This window comes from Poecile atricapillus, chromosome 33, assembly GCF_030490865.1.
Source record: "Poecile atricapillus isolate bPoeAtr1 chromosome 33, bPoeAtr1.hap1, whole genome shotgun sequence".
Taxonomy (NCBI): Eukaryota; Metazoa; Chordata; class Aves; order Passeriformes; family Paridae; genus Poecile; species Poecile atricapillus.
In genome coordinates, this window is record NC_081281.1 from 3,320,811 (window position 1) to 3,339,329 (window position 18,519).

Below are 18,519 nucleotides of genomic sequence, written 5' to 3' on the forward strand. Positions count from 1 at the left end.
TCTCTGTTTGTCCCGATGTCCCTTAGTGTATCCAAAGTGATCATCTCGGGTGTGTGGACAGGATTGGCTGGGGAGCATTTACTGGAGCTGTTTACTGGGGCTGTGCCAGCTGAGGCTGCTGATGACCAAGAGCTGCCGTCAGGGAGCAGAGTAGCAGCTCTGGGTGGGCACACTGGACTGGACAGCACTGGGGGCTCCCCACCATGCCTGCCCTCACTCTGGCTTCAGGTTGGCTCTGTGGTCCCGGCAGTGGGACTGGGGCGGGTGCTGGCCACGGTGGAGTCCGGTGCTGGGCGTAGTGGATCAGGACTACTGGCACCAGTGTTGAAGGACTGGCAGGGGTGGGATAGGGGCTTTGGGGATTGGCATGGGAATTCAGGGATGTGGAACGGGGGGTGCAGGGGTGGGATAGGGGTGTGGGGGATGCAGGGTGCAAGGTGCAGGGCATAGGGTGCAGAGCCTGGGCTGCCAGGTCCCAGGCAGAAGGGTTGTTGCAGTGCAGGTTATGCTGAGGTGAGGCCAGGGGAGGGAAGCTGTGAGGTGTGCAAGGATCCACTGCAGCAGCAGCTGCTCTCCTCCAGAACAAGACGGGGCTCTAGTTGCAATCCCAACACTCTTACTGTGGTCCTTACCACCTCCAGCCTTGGGGCCTGCGAGCTGACAGCATCTGCTCTTGTCTCACTTGGTTGGATTTCCTAGACTTGACCATGAACCTGGCAGGGCAGTTCCTGGGTTCCTGCTGGCAATATTGATCTTTAAGAATCAATACTTTCTCTGGCTCTCTGATGCCCCATGCCATTCCATGGGCAGTTTGCTCCTATCTGAGGCCCAGAAAGCATTTTTCTCCACTAGCTGACTACAGGGCAGGGAAAATGCTGCACTTCAGGCTCTTTCTCAGAATTTTTAAAATATTCTCCATTGCAATGCTGGGAACCTCCTGACAGGCGAACAGGAGCTTCTGCTGGGCAAGATGGACAGGTGGGCACCCAGACGCATATGGGGAGCAGCAGCTGGGGTGAGAATAGATCATGGGGGGGCTTCCAAGGCAGCAGTGAATTCCCAGCCATCCATGGGATATCAATGATACTAATTACAAGAGCTTGGAAGAGCAGCTTATTCCCAGAAGCTGCATATCTCCCACTGGCCAAGACCAGTAGCAATGGGCACGTGCCTACCTGAAGGCAACAGGGATGACTGTGTTTGGTCCCTTGCTACCAACACCGCTGTAGCAGGGATCTCATTTTGCAGTACTCCTGCTGTTGCCTTACAGCCTTCCTCCTCCTCCTCCTCCTCCTCCTTCTCCTCCTAGGGCCAGTGTGGGGGCAGTACTCCTCACTATCTACTGCTTATTTTCTATGTAACTCCAGCTGCAGGGCACAAGGAGTGAAACCACCTCACACCACTGGCAGCAAAGAAGCTCTTCAGCATTGGGGGTGTAGGGGTGGTGGTGCAGGAGGGTGGTGTGTCTTTGCCCCTACATACACACAAAATCCAGCATTATTTATGGAAGGGAAAAAGTTACAAAGGAGAGCATTACAGGCTGAGTATACCTGGAATAACACAGTGACTGATTACAATTACTGACACTGCTGAGGTGTAATTAATATTGCAGAGTAATAGTTACTTCATCTGTTTAAAAATATATAAATATTCTTTGCTGAGTTTTCATGGAAAGCAGCAAACACCTACCCCAAACTTGGAGCCTGGCGCGGCTCCATGCAAGGATCCAGGAAAGCCAGAACACGACACTGGGGAAGAACTGAGGAGGAAAAAGGGAGAAATAGTGAAAGCAAAACAGAAAGTGGCTGGTTCCAGAAGCAGCCAAGTGATGCCAAGGGTACCTCAGGAAGCTGAACACCAGCAAAAATATAATGGAGTCTGAGGTGCTGCACTTTGGCAGGCATGGGCAGCAGTACCATTGCTGAGGTGGTGCCAGAGTGCTGCTGCCCTCCACCAAACCCAGCAGAAGTGGCATGAAGGTGATGGGCTTTGTTTTAAACAGATGAAGCACCTGCCCCTGCTAACACATCACTTGCCAGTGAGCTCCTGCTTGATCCTGGTGGATTTGACACTGCCAACTGGGCTCAAGCATGGGTGTTCCCAGCAGAAGTGGAGACAGTTGGAGCTGATGGGGTGTTCATCCAGCACTTCTGAGACTGCTGCAAAGAGCTCACTGGCTTTGAAAAATGCTGGGAAGCTCCCAGCAGGAAGTGATGTGAGCACCTGGAGACCCCCCTCAGCACTTGGGCTGGCCTGCGAGCTCCATCACAGGCCACCAACACATCGGCTGGGGGCAGCCCTGCATGGCCCTGCACACTGTAGGCACTGCTTTCCTGGCTCTGGCATGCATCTCCAGGCAGGATATGACACTAAAGGACCAGAAAGACAAAGTGTCCATTGTTATTCTCTGGGTAGAAAACACTCACAGCTCCAGAGAGCTCCCCAGGAATGTTACAGCCAGATATTGTCACCCAGCTGTCAATGTGAGGGGGCTGTCCTGTGAGTCCTGGCAAGGAGATGGATGGAGCATAGGCAGAGTCAGCCAGAGCCTGCATAACGAGCCCCCCACATTGGCATCTGCCTGGTGAGGTTGGCAATCATGAGAGGGGCAGGGGGCGAGGGGAGTGCCCCAGGGAGAAGAACTCTCCCTCCGGTGTCTCCGTTGCTTCAGTGCTTCTGACTTGGTGTTTTGTTTTGTTTTGTTTTCAAATGTGAAGACCTGAGATTGAGCGTGGGTTTTCCGTCTGCCACTGGACGCCATGGCAAAGGCTGGCCCAAGGCATCACCTTCTGTCCCCTTCCTTCACCACGTGTTGAGGCACCTGAACAGGGATGCAATTCCCGATACCAAGGCGTTGGCAAAGCTCCGAGCATTGCTCGGCACTGCTGGTCCCATTGGCTCCAGCTGAAGGGTCCTGCAGTGGTTCAAGGACCAGAAGAAAGTTCACAGAGACCTCATGATCTGTGCGGAAATGCTTCCCCTGTCCACGGTGGGGCTGAGGGACTGCATTTTAGCAGCTGCTTGAGCTCGTGTAAGGGGTGGGGAAGGAGGTGGAGCTGACCCCAATGGGGCTCTCAGAGAGAGGTGTTTGGGGGGTGCTCACTGGCACACCCACCCCCCGGGCCTCCAGGACAGCGGTGAGCAGGCGCTGCTGCTGCTGGCGCAGCATGTCAGCCATCAGCAGGGGCAGGGAGTTGAAGCTGGCACTGAGCTGCTCCAGCTTAGATTCCAGGCCACTGATCTGCTTTTCCAGGTCCTCACTGCGGTCATTTAGTTCTGTGATGAGGTCGTACATCACATTCTGCATCTGGGGAGGGGACACAGGGGACAGTGGTGGGGTTAGTACCATGGCTGGAGGGGTTAGTGCCACTGCCGCTAGCAGAGCTCACCCCTTTACCCCTTTCTGCCCTGAAAGCTGACCCATCTCAGCCCACCCCAGGTTTTCCAAGGGTTCTGTGGCTGCAGTTTGGCTCATCCCTGGCCATCAAAGCAAGGAAACTCTGCTGGCCCTGTGCTGCTGAGCAGTGGTATCCCTTGCAAAAAGGGTTGCAGGGAACCCCTGGCTCATGTATGTTTTTCCTCCTGCTTTGCAAGGGCAGCCATCCCACAGCAGCTATTCCTTGCTGACATTTACTGAGTCGGAGCATTTTGCGGTCAGCCAATTCTGCTTTAGTTTTTCTGAGTGAAGAAAAACACTCAGTCTGGCCAAGCCACAGGGTCCCTGTGGGACTTGCCTTTGAGAGGTCAACAAGGGTGTTGGCTTGGTCACTCAGCTTCCTCTGCTCCATCTTCACGCTCCGTAACCTGGGGAGAAGGAAAGAGCACATGGCTGTACTCCCTCCCCTCTTTCAAACTGCATCTGGAGACCTGCCTGCATCCCAGGCAATGGAAAACTGTCCCCACTCCCCTGCCAGGGACAGGATCCTGGTTTATCTGGAGCTCAGTCTGCCCCCAGCCCACTGCATAGCCTCTTACTGGTGGATGGCTTGTAGGAACTTCCTCTGGTGCTTTCTGACTTTAGCATGGTCGATCTTCTTCAGCAGCTTGGTGTGCTTGTAGATAAGCCATGTTTCCCGCAGGACATTGGCTGCTGCATTCTTGATCTGAAAAGGAAGAGTGGCTGCAGGTCACCAGCCATGTGGGATTTCACAGAGACACTGGTCTTGCTCTGCCATGAACCAATGCTGCAAGAGCACTCAAGAGTGAGGCACTTAGCTTTGTACCTGCACAGTCTCCTGCATTGTTGCAAGTCAAACAGCATTAGAGTTAGGGTTAGGGGTTAGGGTTAGGGGTTAAGGGTTAGGGGTTAAGGGTTAGCGTTAGGGACTGTTGCTGCAGTTCAAGCAGGAGTAAGAGAAGGCAGAGCTATTGGCCCCTGGTGCACCCACATCTCACTCCTACTCTGCACTCATTCTCCAGCACTTGGCTCTTTGCCTACGCACAAAGTTGTACCATAAGCCTCAAGAAAAAAATCCCAAAGGTTTTCTTGATTCCTGCACCCATCTGCCAATCTTGGCAAGTCCCAGTTGTGCTGCCAGCACTGGGACATGACTTCTGCAGACTCTCCAGCTAAACCACAGCTCAGCTGCTTGTTCCAGGAGGAATTGTCTGCTGTCTGCCTGGCATGGAGCCTGCAGATCTATATCAGTGGCCAGTGGAGCAGGGCTGACCAGCTGTTTTGCTTTTCCAGCCTGGTCACACCAAGGCCCTGACTATTTCTGGGGTGTCAGGGCTTTGTCTGGGGCTCTGCTCTCTGGGGTGAAGTAGGTGCCCTGTTTGCATCCCACAACTAGTTGCCTTTCCAAGGCCTGCACTGATAGTCATTTTGCCACCATCTCCTCTAAAACATATTGTAGTGTGCAGAGCCCATTATATGACACGCTTTGCCATGATGAGGCTGCCAGGTCCAGTGACCTCCTGCTGCTCCTGCATGCTATCAGGGATGTGACACCAGACCCTGGTACGACAGTAACCCCATGAACGCAGGCTCTGGGTCCCTCCTCAGGGGAACCTTACAGTGTGGTTCTTATCTGTGGTGGGAACTGAATCACCAAAATCCAGTTGTTTTCCTGACACCAAGAGAAGTGAGATCATACTGTGGAAGAGGGAGGGGGTATGTTCCCAGAGGGAGCATCACCTGAATCCCTGGAACAGAGCTGGTGCTCTTTGTCTCAGTGTAACACTTGTGCCTGTGCTATATCCACAGCACTTGGACAACTTCTTCAGCAGTGGTACCTTCAGGACCCACATCCAAAGATGCCAACACCTTCCTCTCCTGTTGTAGCCTCACTCAGAGATGATGCTAACACCTTCTTCCGTAGTGGTACCCACAGGATCCAGAGGTGCTGACATCTTCCTCCAGCCGTGGTAGCCCAAATCCCCAAATCCTGGCACACAACAATGCCCCCACTCCTGCTGTCCCCCATGGCACCTTACCCGCTTTGTCAGTTGTGTGTCCATCATGAAGTTGTGGACATGCTTCTCAGCTTTGGTGAGCTCCAACTTCCTGGCCACCACAGCCACCACCAGTGCTGTACATCCAGCACCCTGAACAAGGATCAGTTGGGGAAATAGTTTGTCACCCTCTTGTAACACCAGCACTCCCACCCTCATCCTTGCAATCCGCTAATTAACTAAAGCTACATGTCCTCCTCATTATCCTAACAAAAAGATACTACAGACCCTGGGTGTCCTTGAATGGCTGATGGTGAGCTGTGTAACTAATGGGAGAGGCCAGGGCTATTAACAAGGTCAGCAGTGGTCAGTGGTGAGCCTGTGCCATTGCAGGCCAGAGATCTGCCCCATGCCAGTGCCCTGTGGGATGGGAAGACCTCCACTCCCAAGAGAGGTCTGGGCTGGGAGAGCAACAAGGAAGCACCAGGCAAAATGCATAAGAGAAGAGAAGGGGCCTCAAATCAGGACCCCTCAAATTGCCATGTATCCCAACTGCACCAGCTGGGAACTCACTTATCCCGGCAACTGTGGCCAGATCTGTGTGGCAGCTATTGTCTCCAGTGCACATCTGTGCCAAGGTGTTCTTTCCAGAGCCTCCCTGCTGTGCTCCTGTGCTCCTGAGCTCTGCCTGCTGCTGTTCATACCAGCTGTTCATACCAGGTTGCTTCCCTCTAGAGCTCTGGCAGAGTGCACTCAGCCTGGCAAGCTCGCCTTAAAGAGTCATTAATTAACCTGATACCCTGAATCCTTCAGCATCCTCAAAGGTCCTGCTGCATACTCTCAACTCCCACCTCTCTCTTCCTGGTGGAGCTACTACCCCTAGTGCTGACTGAGGAAACCCAGCAAAGCCTCCAAGCCCAGTGGGTATGGGGTCTCCATTCCCAGGGGTGGGGGGCCTGTGCTGGGTGTGGGGGGACACTTTTACAGATGGTGTCTCATTTCAAAGTAACCACTGGTTGGAGAAGAGCTTTGGGAGCCTGCAGCACAGGAATCCCCTTGGCTGAACCAGCAGCTTCTCCTCTGCTGGCAATTGCTGCATCCATAGGGATTTTCTCCCTTGCTTGGCTCCCACCAATAATACCAGCCTTGCTGCATCTGACCTCATCCAAGACAGATCAAAGACTTCTAGATAATATAGAATTAATACCTTTTGGTGGAGCCTCCCCAGCTGATGGTACTCATGGGGTAAGTTCGGTCCGCCCTAGCTGGGAGGAGGGAAAGCTTCATCCCCAGGGCCTGGAGCTGAGGTGGGCAGACTCAGGATGCTCATGGCTGGGGTGGATCTGTGGAGGAGCCATGACCACAGATCCCCCAGCTGCTTCTTCAGCAGCCCTGGCTGGAAAGTCCCACAAGACAGGAGATCTCGTGGTGGGCTCCTTGGGGCCAGTATTTTGGAGGGCCTGGAGAGTGGTGACCTTTTGACCAGAGGGAAAGGATTCCATGGCAGATGAGCAGTGGAAGCCAGATGGTGTGGACCAGGATGGCCAAGGGATGCTCAGGTGCCCTTTGCTCCCTGGGGACATCACTGACTCTACCAAGAGCCCTCCATCCTTACTGAATATGGGTCTAAATCCACCCCAAATTCATCATCTGAGACAACTCCATCAAATTCCAGGCTGTGACACCTCAGAGCTGAAGTCTTTAGGCCTTGTACATGGACAAAACAGCTGAGAAACCAGTCCCCACAAAATCCAGTGGCCCTGCCTCTGCAATGGAGAGAGGCAGAGCCCACAGAATGGATAAACAGCTTGGCATGGCCCTTACCATGATGCCAGTAAGCAGGCAGACTCCCTTCCCACAGTAGGTGTGTGGGACCATGTCACCATAGCCGATGGAGAGGAAGGTGATGGAGATGAGCCACATGGCACCCAGAAAGTTGCTGGTTACATCCTGCTGGTCATGGTACCTGCCAAGGAGACACGGACATCAATGTCACAGCAGGGAACGGGGATGGATGTGGAAGAAATGGGGGTACCTGGGCACAGTGGCTCACCTGGCATGGCCTGTGCTGGGGTAGAGGATTTAACAACACAGTAGGATGTGCCATAGTAGCAGTGGTTGCACAATTCCTGGCACTGGAAAACCCATATGGACAAAATGAGAGCAAAAACTCAGTGGAAAGGGCTTCTGTTTTCAGTCAGATCTGTCACCACATCCCAGTCCTGTTGTGTGTCCCCAGTATCATGTGGTGCTGCAGCAAGAAATGGCTGATGGGAGAAAGAGCTGTGGCTCTGCAAAGCCCCTGATCACAGCAGCTCACCATTGGCATCCTCCTCTGCATCCTACTGGTGCTGCAGCCTGGGCTGTGCTGCCCCAGAAGACAGTGCTGTCAGCAGTCCCAGAAGAATTGCTGGGCATGGACTCCATCAAGCCTCTGGCATGAGCTTAGCTTTGAGAATCAGAGGAACAGCTCACACACTCAAGACACAGCACACATTGAGTGGCTGCAGCTTTGGGAATGCTGCAAATTTTCTATGTCCCTGCTGAAATGTGAGGTCAGTGACCACTCTGGCTGTCCCAGTAAACACGCAATCAGGGGCCCCAGCTGCCTCCAGCTCCTCAGAGCTGGCACAAGCACAGCCAAGCCATGCAGGTATGTTTCCTGAGGGATACAGTGCTGACTCCTGGCAGGGCAGCAGGGCCTGGCCCAGTCTGCAGTGGGACTCAACCCGAAGTCAGCAGGGGCAGGCAGTGCCTTTACCCCACTATGAACAAGATGGTTGTTCTCCTGCCTCCCCGGCAGATTTCTCCTAGCCTCACAGAATCCAGAGAGGGAAAACAGATGGAGCTTTTGGCAATCCCAACTCCGAGATCATAACTTACAGAGCAGTTGGGTTTTCTCCTCTTCTGAAATGTTTTTCCCTCAGCTGGAGACTCAAATGAGGTCCTGGTGCAGGAGAAAGCACCCTCAGCCATGGTGAGACTCACTCTGGGTAGGGTTGGCCAGGGGAGCTAGAGCACATAACCACAGTGGCGCTCTCCAAAATTCCAGTGCCAGCCTGTCCAGTGTATTCTCCTGAGGAGAGCTGAGCCTACCTCATCCCGCAGGATGGGCTGTCTTGAGGGGACAACCCCAAGAGCATCATGCTGGACAAGTGGGTTACAGGCCTACTGGACAGAGGGACATTTTCTCTTCTGAATAGGACTTTGAGCAAGAATTGATAAAACAGAGGGGCTGGCACATACCACGGCTGGTGTGGGCAGAAAGAGGGGCCACCTGCTTACGCCAAGAGTTGCAATCAGTCAGACACCAGCACCGCTTTCTGCTGTCCCCTGGTCTGCCAGTCCCCAGTAAGGCCACAGCCACCCTCACCACTGTGGCAGCTGTGAGCATCACCTTATTGCCGTGCCATGCCACTGTGGCAGCACCATCTCGGCCGAGCCGACCCCATCGCGCTGGGCAGTCCCAGCTGGTGCTCCAGGCTGGCTGCTCCAGGAGCGGGCGGGCGGCACGAACCAGCACACGTGTGAGCACACGTGCGCGCCGTCGCGGGCAGCCCCGGCAGCGCTGGCGGCACCGCAGGCACTGCAGGCGGTGCGCGGTGGCCGGGCGAGCAGGCGAGGTTGCTAAGCGACTCGCTGCCTTCGGAGAGGTGCGGCCCCGCGGCGCGCACGGGAGGATGCTGCGCCCACAGACGCTGGAGACCACAGCTCAGTGCCAAGGAGACGTGCCATGGCCGTGCCACCCCAGCCCGAGAACCATGTCTTGGAGAGGCACAACTGCCTCTAAACTGCCCGGCCCCAGTGGCTGCTGGTTGGGAATGGTCCTGCAAACCGCAGCAAATTGGTTTCCACTGCCAGTGACATCAGTATGGACAGGAGGACACATTCTGGGTAGCTTTTGTGGGAGCTGTGTGATCCCCAGGGCTGGTGCATGCACAAGGGATCTTGCATTGCTCACACGTGGAACACGGCCCAAGGATTCTGCATTCCCTCAGTCCTGTATCCCCCAGGACTGACGCATCTCCAGCCCACCTGGGTTCACTTCTGCCTCTCTGTACATACACGGAGGTGATGGCAACTGCGGTGCCAATGATCTGCAGTGCCTTTGCATAATTTCTGAGGCTTTTTGTTCCTAATAATTCTTCATTGCATTTTCCAGCCTAAGCCTCACCAGGTGTGGGATTACCCTCCTGTGTGTGTCCTGAATGCCTGTCCGCCTGCTCCCTGTTTAGGAGGCATAAACCACAGTTTCTCAAACACAATTAGGTGGTGCCTGAACATAATAACCATATCCAGCTCATAAGGAGAGCATCATTAAGGGAGGCAGGAAGGCAAAGGTAGCCAGTAAAAGCTCATAAAATCTGTGTGCTGTCCCACACCACTGCCACAGCACTTGCCCCTTTGCATTATGACCAGAGCAATGGGTCCCACCCTGCGGAAGAGTTGGGGGGTGGCCTTTGTCTCACTTTGCAAACAATCTAGAAGCAATCTGGGTGTCCCAGGTAACCCTGGGGTGCCAGTTGGTATGAGTGATCCTTCGCATCTTAGTTCCAAGGATGACACAAAGCTGCCACAACAGGACAGCTTCTGGATGACCTGCCCTCCCTTCCCCAGGTGCTGCTAGCACCCTGCACCATGGCTGTGGAGAAAACCTTCTGGCTGGGGTGCCACCACCACAGCCCCCTGGTTCCCTCAGCAGACAAACAGTGGTGGCAGGTCCCTGAGAGATGGAGGTGCAGTGATGCCCACCAGGCTGGTCGCCACAGCAACCCTGGTGCTGAGCACGCTGGTGCTGGCTGGCATGATGCCATCAGGCTGTGGGTTTGTCACCACAGTGTTGTCATGACAGTCAGTTGCAGTGATGCTAGAGCCTGAGCCAGGCCCTGTCACCATCAGCACCTCTGGCCCTTCCCCATCCACAGCCCCCAGCTCCCACCATTCTCCATGTCCCTCACCCATGCTCCTGGGGCTTCTGGCACCACACATTGTCCTCTTGCACAAGAACCCTGCCTGGCCTAGGTACTGCACTGTGAGGACAGGGCTGACCCTGCTCTGCTTCCTGCCTGTATAAGACAATTTATCATCTGCTAACAACACTGCTCAGTTGAGGGAACCTGTGGCTGCTGAGGCTCTGGAGCCCTGCATCCCTCCTACAGGGGGTTGGGACATCGCATCTCCATTGAGAATGCCAAACCACAAACTGCTGAGCATCCAGAACCACGGCACATCCTGAACCATGGAGCATCGCAAACCTCTGCACATCCCGAACTGCTGCTCATTATGCTCGAGTCCTGAACTATTGAGCATTCCAAGACACCATGGATCCCAAACCTCCACCTATGTGCATCCTGAACAGTTGAACATCCCAAACCAGTAGGCATTCTGAAGTGTTGAGCATCCTGAACTGACACATACCCCAAACCACTGCCCATTCCAAACCACTGTGAATCCCAAAGCACCGTGCATCCCAGACCACTCTCACCTCTCGCACACACGGACTGTCCATGCAGCAATGATCCAGAGGGAAATGCTGAAGACCAGCAGCACTGTCCCAGGGCAGATGGTCATGAGTGTCTTCATGACGAAGCGGGTGTTGAAGTTAATCTTGTTGAGTGCCCCAATACTGCGTGAGGAGGCATCAGTGAAGAGCTTGCTGTGCAGCAGCATCACCCGAGCAATCAGGTAGAGGCGCAGGAACATGGGGATAGACAGGATGATGTCCACATCAGCTTCTGCCCGAGAAGGTGTGTAGGAGAAAGCCAGGCGAGCTGTCCAGAAAAATTTGTACTCCCCAGGAATGGGGTGTATGGCACAAACCAGCATCTCCAGACTGATGTAGAGGATGCGCTCATACGTCATCGCTATCCGCCAGTCGTCAGCTCCATTGTCGATCACAAAGAGCTACCACGATGCAAAACCACGCAGTTACTAGTGACCCCACACAACTTGCCCACTGGCATCCCTCCCTCCACAGGCAGTGGGGGTCATACACCAGAGCTAAGAGGAGGTGGGTGTGGCTCAGCCAGAAGCTCTGGGGATGGACAGAGAAGAAAAACATGGGAATGAGTCACCACCAACCTCTCTGCTGCCCTGCTAGTGTGTGTCAGGGATGGTCACGTTGCAGGGGACACCAAAAGCATTAAGGTGTCCAGACACATCATGGCACAGCACCCAGGCACAGCCTGGGGACAGGTCACTCAAAATCTAGCTGGCAGAACCCCACCTCCCAGAATGTCCCCCTCATCTAGGCCACAGAGATGGCCAAGCCGTGGTGCCACAGAGCACCAGCATGAGCCACCCCAGTCCCTCTGCTCCTGGTGCTGCACTGATTTCACCGACAGTCATCACACCCTGAGTTCTGGGGCAATATCTGGGCAATGAACGCCACAGTCAGAGCATCCAGCTGCTGGCGGAGATGGGATTCAGTTGTCATGGCAACTGATGGTTCATCCAGCTCCTCTGCCATCATCAGTGATGGAGTTGGGGTCTCTACAGGAGCTGGGGAGAGCTCACTCAAAATCTGGCATCTCTGGGATGCCACCAGAGCCCTGGGAGTCACCCACCCTGTCCTGCCTCAGCAGGGCTGTCCTGAGGCTGCTATCAGCTTCTCCCTGATGTGACAGGGACACCGGTATCACCCACAGCAGCAGGGGCATGCTCAGGGCCTCTCTGCAAGCAGCACTTGGCAAAGAAACCACCAGGAAGGGATCCAAGGGGATGTGGCAGCTGGTTGCTACTGTCCACGTCCTCAGTCCTGCAAGGATTGCAATGATGCTGGCTTGCTCACGGATCCAGGGCTGCACACAGCCAGGGCAGCGGATGAGAGGTGGGTGGAGAGCATGGCCTCAGCTGGTGCTGAGCCCGGGAACAACCCTCCTGCCCTGCCAGAGGCCCCAGTACACCTGCGCCAGCCACCTCACTAGCAGGGCATGGCACTTGGGGCTCTCCCTGGGGATAGCAGGAGCCACTGGGACTGACTCATGGAGTGGCTGCCCCAGCCACCTCCCTTTCTGTAGGGAAAACTCTGCTCCTTTTAGCTGCTTTGTTTGAGAAATTGTTTACAAAAATGCTCCAAGCTGTCAAGGGAGATCCTCAGACATTTAGCAAGCTGACAGCCTATTCCTTCCTGGAAAAGGGTGTTAAAATAAACAAATTAGCAAGCGGAAAAAGGCAGGAGCCTTTTGCCTGCATGATGGGGGTTGCCATAGGGCAGGGAAGGGAAGGAGCAAGAGAGGATTTGGGCAGGATTCCCCTGAGCCAGCCCCCCCCCCGCTCTTAGTTCTGTACCTGTGAAACATCAATGTGGGTTCCCATGGAAACCTAGTGTAGTTTGGTGGTACCCAAGGGGGCATTCCCCAACATATCCAGCATCACTGGCTCCAGCAGGGGAAGGAACAAGAATGCTGGCCACCACATCTCCAGAAAAACAAAGCCCAAGAAAAACTGCCAAGACACCTCATGGGGACTAAAGTTTCACCAAAAGCATAAACAGCCCTAGGCACTCCAAGCACAGGGAACAAGGGGTCTCTTCCCCCACAAAACACCTTGGTGGGAGCTGGCAGCATTGACAACACTGCTCTCCTTCACGTGTCATGCTGATAATGTGGTGCTGGCAGAGGATGGCACGTTCTGCCCTAGGCACCAGAGGCATCATTGGGGTGCCAAGTGGCGCCTCAGCCCCAGAGAAATTGAGGCATGAGAAGACCTTCAAGCATTCCAAAAGGACTAATTAACACAATTAGTAGGATGATAGAATCACAGACTGGTTTGGGTTGAACAGGACTTTAAAGCTCATCTCATTCCACCCACTTTCACGGGTAGGTACACCTTCCACTAGACCAGGTTGCTCCAAGCTCCATTCAACCTGGCCTTGAACACTTCCAGTGATGAGGCAGCCACAGCTTCTCTGGGCAAGAGAGGAAGAGGGAATCCTGAGGGAAGAAGCTAAAATAATTTCTTCCCAGAGGCTGGTAGGTCTGAAAGGTGCCGTGGCCAGGTGAGCACAGTCCCCCACCTTGGCCAAGAGGTACAAGAAATTGAGGATTTACAGCTCTGGCAGCCCTATTCCATTTTGGTTGGATTATCAGCAATTCCTTTTTAACATTACAACACACAGGGCAATGAGCAGCCAGCACAACTTTGGAGCAGAACAAGTCAAACTCATCTAATTCCCTGTCTTGACAGTGTAACTGGCCTGGGAGAGCAGCTGGGACCATGGTGAGGTTCAGTCCCCATTTGCAGAAGGACAGCAGTGGGACTTTGGCTCTGGTCAAGGCAGGAGAGGTAGGATGACCTGTGTGCTGCCTGGGTGTTGTGTTTGCACAACCCACTGCCAGAAACAACAAACAGAGGAAACAGTTAGCACTGGGGCCACGGCTCACCCGGCTGACCCCAACCACAGTCATCCTGGGGTAAATATTATTCCAGCAAGAACCAGAGCTCTCAAATATTTGCCTTGAATAACCCATCCCCAGGCTTGGTCCCCATATGGGCAGGCTGAGCTGGAGTGGGGACTGCCAGGACAGAGGCAGGCAGGGAGTGGGATGCTGCTGCCAGCCCCCTATGATGGCAAAGCCCCTCTGTCCACCAGCCCCAGGAGGGACAAGGTAGGATTATGGTGCACTCAGGGCCAGGGGCTTTGACATCCCTTCCCAGGATGATCCTTCTCCTGACTGGTGATTCATTCCTCCCATGCCCAAAACAGGCTGGCATTGTGCCGAAGCTAGGTTGCACAGGGAAGCACAGCCTTCCTGGAACAAACTAGGAGTCCTTTAACTTCCCAGGGAGGAAGAGAGTGTGCAGCCCTGATTAGGAAAGGATTTCATGACTTTCCTTGGCACTTTGACTGGCCTGAGCTCTTCCTGTCTATAGTCTCCCCCATTCACCAGCATATCTGCCAGGTACCTGTGGCTCAGACAGACTCCTTGGTGCCTGGCCTGACTGTCCCCCCAAGAACCCTCCCTGCCCCCCAAGACACAAAGAGGAAGGAGGCTCCAGAATGGAGCAGGGAGTGAGCTCAAATACTGTGTCCCACTCAGGTGGTTGGCAAACCCCACAGCCCACCCCAGCAGCCCCTCACTAGGCACTGATGATGCCAGGACCTACCTGCACCTCCCGTGTGTGATAGGCAATGATGAGGCCCAGCAGGATGACAGTGGAGAGGCTTATAAGGCATTTCAGGGCCAGGGAGAACATGGAGTCCTGCAGGGTGAAAGCAGGGGAAGCATTAAGGAGTACAGAGCTGTAGGATTCTACTGGCACTGGACTCCACACCCTAAAGAAAATACTTCCCCCCAACACCTGCTATCCCCATCTTCAATGGGACTTCTGCTGCTTCAGCTTCCCCCATAAGCAGTTTGACATGGTAGTAAGGGCACCATCAGTACCATCAGCATCACTGGCACCACTAGTACCACTAGCACCATGCTAGTGCTCCAAAACTCTTTTTAAATTTTATTCTGCTGAATGCAGTTCCCAGCCTCCCCTCTGAAATGTGCAATGCCAGTGCCCTGGCCCCATCTAGCCTAAGCCCAGTATTATGGTATCCAAACAGATGATCTGACTAGACCCTCCAGCTAATTAATCTTATATAAATGAAACCAATCCCTGATTCACTGATGGCTGACTGGTGGGTCCCCAGGAGAAAAGCAGGATTCACTGTTCCCTTAGGATACTGGTAAACTGATGTGGTGCCAGCCACAGTCTAGCCCCCACTGATGCTAAAGCATTGGCAGCCCTTCACCAAGATGTTATTCCCAAACCAACCCGCCTTACTACTGCACCTGTCCCACACCTCCATGCCATCACCAACATGCCCAGCACCAGCATGGTGAGTCCTGGCACACTCATGGTGTGCTAAGACCTGGCATACTCATGACATACTATCCTTGGCTCCCCAATGTGCTGGGCTGGCTTTGGCCCTCTCCCCAGTGTTCCTCATCTCCGCAGGGTGTTTGCACGCAGAGAAGGGACTATTTGCTGTGGAGGCGGCACTGCATTGTTAACAACTTGGCTCTGGCTGTGCAATTGTGTGGATATAATGGCTGGTACTAAGAAAAGTGCTGGGACTAAACACCGCTATTAACAGGCAAACTCCGGAACAGCATTGTGCCCAGCTGGCTCTGACAAGACCCTTCCCAGGGGCACAAACCCTGCATGGACACTCACTGCCCCACCTGGCAAGAGTTACATTAACAATATAACAATAACAAATGTTACACGGCATTTACCAATGCCTCCTGCCTGAAGACAGACAGGTGTATCATGAAGAGCCATTCCTGGATCCCATGCTCGCAGCAAACAATATGGGGTCTTGGCTGAAGTGGGCAAAGACCTTGGCCTCCCTGGCACACGTCCTGCTCCACCACGTGGATGGCAGGATGATTCACTCTGATGGTGCTGCCCAGGTGGAGGGAAGCAACAATACTGTCCTGTGGGCAGGAGAGGCCTTATCTTGCCCACAGTCGATTGACAGGCAGGGAGCAGGCAAACCCTGGCCAGTGTGTCCTTGCTTCCCAGCTCAGCCTTGGCACCCTCTGGCTGGGAGCATGTGGTGGCATGGCTGAGGCCATGGGGCAGAGTTGGAGCTGTGCTGATATTCCCATATGTACAGTGGCAGCCAGCCCTGATCACATGCACTCCTACACTCATGGTCATGTCCCTGCCTGTGAGTTCTGGTTTCTCACCAAGCAAGTTTCAGGGGATTTATACACAGCTACTGAAAATCTGGCCAAGGGCCTGCAGAGGCCAGAGCCAGGGACTCTCCTGAACCCCGTGGTTGTCAGCACTACTGTTTGTGTCACAGTGGGGCAGGGGCGCAGCAGCGTGTCACAGCTACTGCATGGCAGCAGCGCTGACTCACAGGGTCTTCCCCAGCTGACACAGCAGCTCAGCGTGGTGGGGCCAGTGATCATGGCAGCAGTGCTGCTGGCAGTTTGGTAAGGGTGGACAGTCCCCCGGAGCCAGGCATGCAGGCACATGGAGCCTGCGTGGGTGGCTGCAGCTCAACAGGTAGCAGATGCAGGTGGGGGATGGTGGTTTGGCTCCTGCTAAAGGGGAGTGGGAACCACCAGAAAAAGGCTCTTGCATTGAAGCATCTTTCTTTCTCGGCAAGAATGCCAGGGATGCCAGCTTGGCACCAAGGCATGCCCGTGCCTCAAACAGAGCAGTGGAACTGCTGCCTGCAGCCGCTACACACCCACTGACCCTGGCAGCCATGGAAAGATGGGGCCCAGGAGCCCCCCCACCAGGCATCTCGGTGGGAAGGCAGCAGGGTCCACCAAACCACAGGACCCAGTGACATGCCTCCCTTCCTCCACCTCCTCTGCTCACACTGCCCTCCCCACTGCTCATGCTGGATAATGGCAGGAAGCGGTGAGCAGCCCCTTCCCACCCTACTTCTTCCCCTCCACTGGCAGCACCATGGCGCAGGTACCCCTACTGGCTGCACCCCAGCCCCCTCAGCAGTGCCGTCCCGCTGACGCCCATGGGTGCTGGTGGGGGTGCCGATGCCTTCCCCTCTCTGGATAGGTATAAATAACATGACAGATGTCTATACAAAGAGTTATTCATATCGCTGCCAACCAGCGCAGCCCGAGAGCAGGAGCTGGAAGGGACGTGGGGGGGAGAATTATAAATAAAAGACACTGTCCTGCAAAAAAAAAGGGGAAAAAAAATGGCAGGAAGGGGTGTGGAGGAGGAGGCGGAGGAGGGAGGGGGTGCTTCCCTGCACCGCCGGGGGCACGGTGCTTTTGAGGAGCGTACTGACATGCCAGCAACAGGCACCACAGACCTCAGTGGGTCGGTGCCTACTGCTGCAAGTGCATGGGGCAGACAAAGCACCCACCAACACATAGTCCCCTCACCTCCAGTCAGGCGGTCACCCTGTCCAACACCTGTGGCTGCAGCGTCCACTAAACCTCTGGGAACATCCTGTCAGTCACCAGCCAGCCTGTCTGACCCTGTTCTGCTCCAAATGGGCCAAGCAGCTCCATATTTATCCCATGGGATAGATGGGGCAAATGGCTCCATGCCTACCCCACCAGGCACCATCTGGTGCCACCAGCCCCACACACACCCCCCTGGCCCCGTTGGTACCTTGGAGTAGAGCCCCCAGGAGAGCTCGGTCTCAATGACCATGACGACAATGCCAAACATGCCGAAGATGAGCGCGTAGTCGCTGAGGCGCTTCCTCTTCTCGAATAGTGCCCGGCGGTGCCCAAGCCGGTAGCCAATGTTCTGTGCCTTGCGCTTGGGCCCCTTGGCAAAGGTGGTGGGGGCCGGCCGGGCAGGCGGGCGTGTGGGACGGTGGGTGGCGGGCGCATGGTTGTCCTCGCGTGAGACAACAATTTCAGGGGGTTCACCGGCACCAAAGAGCTGCAGGGGTTGTGCCTCCGGCTCGGCCTCGATGAGGTTCCGTCGGGATGCGCTGAGTCGGCTGAGGGGCTTCATCACCCCCCCGCTGTACTTGCAGGAGCTCATGGCAATCTCGGTGAAGGGGTTGCTGTCCCGCCGATGAACCAAGGGGCTGGGCTGCCGGTGTTTGCTGCTAACCACCCCAGAGCCCGCTGGGTGGTCGCCGAGGTTGAGCTGGCTGCCGTGGCGGGAGGAAGGGTGGAGGGCGGCGGGGGCGGCGGGAGGAGGAGGAGGGGCCCGTAACGACCCGGGCGAGGAGTGCAACAGGCTGTGCTGAAGCGGCGGCAGCGCGGAGGGCGGCGGCGGTGACCGTTCATCCCCCGGTAACGGGCAGGGACACCGACCATCCTCCTCCAAGTCCCCCACGCCCGAATCGTGGAGATGCCCCGATGTCTCCATGACGGCGGTACCGGCGCCGCTTTACAGGGCACCGGTTCCGCTTTACCTGCCACCGGCCCCGTTCGCTGGATCATGAATGGGCTCCGTGCTCTCGCCGCTATCGCCGCCGCCACCGCCCCCGCCGCTGCCGCTGGCCCGGCCCCGCAGCGCCATTGGCCACGCTGGGGCTCCCCGCAGGCTGACATCATCCCCGCCCGCTCCCCGCTTTGTATCTCCCCCCCCATCACACCCCCGGTTCCTGCATCTCTGCGGGGTCGTTCGGGACTTGTAGTGCACCGGGTTGCACCAGGCACCAGTACCCGTACGCCC

The 18,519-nt window shown here is 55.4% G+C and overlaps 1 protein-coding gene across 1 annotated transcript; it reads right to left on the minus strand.

Moving 5' to 3' along the window:
* Nucleotides 1-349: 349 nt before the first annotated feature.
* Nucleotides 350-18,279, minus strand: KCNN3 (potassium calcium-activated channel subfamily N member 3). Its single transcript, XM_058860730.1, has 8 exons — nt 17,494-18,279; nt 14,503-14,598; nt 10,880-11,298; nt 7,219-7,360; nt 5,437-5,547; nt 3,976-4,103; nt 3,735-3,804; nt 350-3,307 (listed from the first exon to the last, which is right to left on the minus strand). Exons 1-8 carry the CDS (start codon nt 18,208-18,210, stop codon nt 3,011-3,013), a joined length of 1,980 nt encoding a protein of 659 aa, XP_058716713.1. The 5' UTR covers nt 18,211-18,279; the 3' UTR covers nt 350-3,010.
* Between the last annotated feature and the right edge of the window lie 240 nt (nt 18,280-18,519).